A 5,240-nucleotide genomic window follows, 5' to 3' on the forward strand; every position below is an offset into this window, starting at 1 on the left:
AAAACTTTAATTGCCTGTGCAATACATATTGAGTTATTTGTGGTAATACATATTTTTACTTAACAGGGCTTTTTTCGTGAATTTGTGGATGAAACCCGATTTTCAAAAGTGAAGACTATAGCAAGAGAGCAAGAATAACCGCACCCTGTCTCTAAAATTTTCCACGTCTTTTTACAATCTTTGAATGCTACGGACACTGTCGAATGTAATCAAGATTAGGGTATGAATTCCTTAGAGAATTAACTTGAATATTATGATCCTTCAAATTTGATCTAACATGTTGCAGCACGATCTTGGCAGTCATATCATATCGCGCAAGCATAGGTCTATCGATAGATATACTTAATTAATTATATTTTCTTCTGCCTTACCCCTGTCACAAGTCCGTCACCAGTACTATAATTCGCTCTCTCTCTCTCTCTCTCTTTCTCTCTCTCTCTCTCTCTCTCTCTCTCTCTCTCTCTCTCTCTCTCTCTCTCAAAGAAAATATAATAAAATTAAGTAGTTATAAATAGGCCTAAGCTTTCACATGCGCAGATTTTGCTCTCTCTCTCTCTCCACTTTTAAAACACATTTGAAAAAATATTATCACTCAATATCTCAAAGTAAATATAATTAATTAAGTATCTCTATAGATAGGCCGATGCTCTCTCTCTCTCTCTCTCCACTTTTGAAACATTTGAAAAAATATTATCACTTAATCTCTCTCAGTAAATATAATGAATTAAGTATCTCAATCGATAGGCCTATGCTTGCGCGCTCTCTCTCTATCGTCATAATATTTCATTCTTCACTGTATTGTTCCTCACGATTTCCACAAGTACTGCCCAAATTTTAAAACCCTTTCTCTCACTGTTTAAGATCCGTCTTTAATTACGTATGAATTTTATGTCAGTTAAGTGTCAAACATTACTTATAAACAAGGTTTCACAGTAGGTTTTAAAAAAGGATGATCGATATTCTACCCTGAAATGACGGTACCAAACCAACATTAACGAATAATATAGAGCCTGTTTCTACATTCAAGAATAAATGATTATAGGACCTCAACAGAATCTTTGTTGTAAAGTTGATGGAAATCTAGAAAGCAACAAACGCTTTTATTTTGAAGCTCTGCCCCTTTCAAGAGTTGCCAAGTGTGGCATTATTGAACAATATATGTCTGAAGATTTAAAAAAAAACTGTATCTTAACTTTCCTTGCCGAGTGTACATCTCAAAGGGAGCATGGGATTCAGGTGTCATCGACAAGGTTTTCATTGGAGTTCCTTTTTCCAAAACTTATCCTAGATGAAACTAATCATATGTCTTCCACTTACCCTGGAAGTCATTAGTATCAAATCACTTGATATACCCAATAATCGATGGATATTCATGGCGATATTTGATTTTTATCAGGGTTATTGATTTGCTCTCGATGTCAGACTTCATTACCTGTCCAGGTAATGATGAGATGAACTAGAATCATTCATGAGAGTCAGGGAAAAAGCGATTTGGATAATGATGATTATGATATCCCTCCATAAATCTGAACACCAAGTCGCGTAAGTGGACTGATGTTTTTCTTTTTTTTTCTTTTTCTTTTTTTACCGCTTGCATTACATGTCATCAAGCAGGGAAGTTTCCACTTTTAATTTTTATTTCATAATCTTTATAATGATACCATCATATTTTTTTAGCGAGGCACTGCGGTACCCTGGGCCCCTTTTGTATTTCCTTACTAATAAAAAAAATAGATAAAAGACAAACCATATTTTTAGTTCAATACTCGTGATAAATTCAGGTAATAAGTGCCATAATTTGCCAGAGATATATCGGATTCTTGAAAAAAAAAATCATATATCTCTGAATATTGATGCTAACATAACATTGTTCCGATTCTCCTTCGAATAGCAACAAATCTCAAACATACATCAAGTCATTACCATACGAGTTTATACACCTGTGACGGTCGCAGGCTTATACAAAACAGTAGTGATGAGTACATGATTAAAACTTTTTCTTTGTATATAAAAAAAAACTGTAACTGAAATATGAAACAGAAATTACTGGAGGCTTTCGGCAACGAATCGCAATGAGTTCCAAGAGAATCTCTGGTCAAGGATGATTCTTAACTTACCAAACTGGACAAATAATTGCATTGTTTTCCTCAAGAGTAATGCATCAAATCCTCTCCATCAAAATAACTCGGGCTGCATTGCTGATATTTCGTCATGACTGGCTGGTGAGAGTTTACGAGCATTCTTTCACGAACATTGTAATCTTAACATTGCAGAAATAATGATAACGAATCAGACGTCACTGCCTGTCACACACACACACACACACAAACAAGTAAAATATGCGCCGAAGGAACTTCGGCGCAATCAAGTTTACTGTACAACGTATACGGCTGTATGAAACATTTAGCCACGGCCAATGAAAATGAGCCCACCGCCCAAGAAACTTTCAGCCACGGCCCCGGTGCTAGCCTGTGTTGTTTGCACCTTAGCGGTCCCAGACGCACAATCAAGGCTAACTTTAACTTTAAATGATAAAAACAACTGAGGCTAGAGGGCCGCAATTTGGTATGTTTGATGATTGAAGGGTGGATGGGTAACATACCAATTGGCAGCCTTGTAGCCTCAAGTGTTTTTAAGAAAACTAAAAATGAAAAATGAATGAAATGCGTGAATAAAATTTCAGAGATGCAGGTCAATTCAAGAAAATATAAAGGTTCGAACCAACTAAAATCAGGCAAACAAACAAAACAAAGACAGCATACGGACTATTAGATAGGCAAGGCCTCCTAAAAAAATCCCCATCTTTTAGGCAACTTATTAGTCTCCTTTGTCCGATCTATAGGATTAGAGCTGCCAGATATAGGCAGACATACAAATAGACAGGTAATGATGATTAGCGAAAATTAAATAGGTTAACTGATACTACATGAAGCAAAAATATATCTAAATATATTGTTTGTAACATAATTTATTCATATATTCAATCAAATAATTTTAATATCATTTCATAGATAAAGAATGGTAAATATAAGCCAGAATGGGTTTATTACTTGATTTATTTCAATATTCGTTTAGGGGGTAAATATAGGCCAGAATGGTTTATATATTACATTTATTTCAATATTCGTTTAGGGAAATGTGTTTTCGCGCAGCATTCAAAAAATGTTTCCTGTGATAGTTATATTCTTAAGAGCGGAGGTGTACTAGAGTACCATCTGACATTATAAGACCAGATGGTCCTTCAAGAAGAATCTTAGCTCCTGCTTCCTTGAATTGGACAGGAGTGCCATCCCTAGTGATCAGTCCTGATGGCCCAATCAAATGCCTCTTTGTACGATGGATGTTGAGGTCCTCGTCCAATTGCCAGTTTTTGCCATCCTTGGTGACGACACCAGATGGTCCAAAGAGAACAATGTTGTCAATGTCATCTTGAGAGAACTGTCTGATGGTACCATCAGTTTTCACGATGCCTGAATATCCAATGCTCCCTTTGGCATTGACGTACCCAGCTCCTCTTTTGACCCTGTGATTATCAGGGACAAGCTGCATGTTCTTACCATCCTTTGTCACAGCTCCAGAAGGTCCAACTAGCACAATGTTGTCTGCTTGTTCACGGGTGAATTGGACGTTGTTTCCATCAGGGCTGACAATTCCAGAGTAACCCAACCCAAAACCTTGGTAAGTTCGGAGTTTGGTTCGTTGAGTACAGGGAATTGAAATTCTTGGATCTTTTGTACGTCCAAGGTCCAACTACACGATGTTGTATGTTGTCACGGGTCGATTGGACGTTATTCAACAGGGCTGACAATTCCGAGTAACCCAACAAACTTGGAGGATTGGAGAAAGTTTGGTTCTGTGAGATCAGGGACAATTCATCTTGCCATCTCCGTCAACGGCTCCAGAAGGTCAATAGCACGATGTTGTCTGCTTGTTCACGGGTGAATTGGACATTGTTCCCATCAGGGCTGACAATTCCTGAGTAACCCAACAACCCTTGGTAGAAGTTGGAGCGTTTGGTTCTGTGAGTATCAGGGACAAGTTGCAAATTCTTGCCATCTTTTGTCACGGCTCCAGAAGGTCCAACTAGCACGATGTTGTCTGCTTGTTCACGGGTGAATTGGACGTTGTTCCCATCAGGTCTGACAATTCCAGAGTAACCCAACAAACCTTGGTAGGAGTTGGAGCGTTTGGTTCTGTGAGTGTCAGGGGCAAGTTGGAAGTTATTACCATCCCTTGTCACGGCTCCAGAAGGCCCAACTAGCACGATGTTGTCTGCTTGTTCACGAGTGAATTGGACGTTTTTTCCATCAGGAGTGACAATTCCTGAGTAACCCAGGAGACCTTGGTAGAGGTTTGTGGCCGTTGCTCCTGCCACCAAGGCACATAAGAATATCTGGAAGAGTGACAATACCATTTGTGATGTTACCACATTTGAAATTACTTTATGTGGAAGGAAAAATCATGGAAACTAGAAATTTCAGTATTTATGTCTTCAAAATAATAACTTAATATAGCAAAAATTAAAGAATAAATAGCTCTTTGACTGGAACTGAAATTATTTAGAAAAATATCACTCCTAAAAGAGGTTGGTGATGTACAATATTGCAGTAACTACAGTAAAAAAAAAAACTATTCAAAATACTCATTGGTAAAACGGAAAGCAGTAACTTACCAAAGAGTTCATGTTGATTTTCCTAAGGTCCCAGAACTCCCTTATCTCCAAAGGCTACTGAAGACCAAATGCTGCGTTTTGGTCCCGATGTGTCTGCTTTATATATGCTCGACCGCTACCCAGACAAGGCAATTAAGGAAACTTGCTGAAGGAAACCTACATTCTGTTACCGGGATATATACTTTTTGTGATAATTCTTGCCGGATTCAAAAGTGATGATGTGCTGCTCGAGATACAGATACAGTTAACTGGAAACTTTTTTGTGTGTCGTTTGCCTTTCGAATTTTAACACTAAAAGAATAAAACAAATAGCTTAAATGAACAGCGCACCTTTATTTACATTTTTAAATTCAAGATAATGTTAATTTTTCTTTTTTCTGTTACTCCTGTTCCAGTTATAAATTAGCGTTAGGAATTCAAAACGAGATAGTTAGCATAGGTTTTCTACTTTTTTTTAGAATGAGGAAAAATTTCGAAACATTTTTGTTCTTGTAGATTTCTGAAAAACCCGACTATATTTAGAAGTGAAGGACTTAATTAAATGCATTGTTAGTTTCATGATGTTTTA

The 5,240-nt window shown here is 37.3% G+C and overlaps 1 protein-coding gene across 1 annotated transcript; it reads right to left on the reverse strand.

The window, feature by feature from the left end:
- Positions 1 to 3,095: 3,095 nt before the first annotated feature.
- On the reverse strand, positions 3,096 to 4,829 carry LOC135203813 (uncharacterized). Its single transcript, XM_064233785.1, has 3 exons — positions 4,673 to 4,829; positions 3,895 to 4,393; positions 3,096 to 3,728 (listed from the first exon to the last, which is right to left on the reverse strand). Exons 1-3 carry the CDS (start codon positions 4,682 to 4,684, stop codon positions 3,187 to 3,189), a joined length of 1,053 nt encoding a protein of 350 aa, XP_064089855.1. The 5' UTR covers positions 4,685 to 4,829; the 3' UTR covers positions 3,096 to 3,186.
- Between the last annotated feature and the right edge of the window lie 411 nt (positions 4,830 to 5,240).

This window comes from Macrobrachium nipponense, chromosome 44, assembly GCF_015104395.2.
Source record: "Macrobrachium nipponense isolate FS-2020 chromosome 44, ASM1510439v2, whole genome shotgun sequence".
Taxonomy (NCBI): Eukaryota; Metazoa; Arthropoda; class Malacostraca; order Decapoda; family Palaemonidae; genus Macrobrachium; species Macrobrachium nipponense.

Coding starts and splice junctions, on each gene's coding strand:
- LOC135203813 (XM_064233785.1), bottom strand. Junction 3,729..3,894: donor GCTATTGACCTTCTGGAGCC/GTTGACGGAGAT, acceptor GACGTACAAAAG/ATCCAAGAATTTCAATTCCC.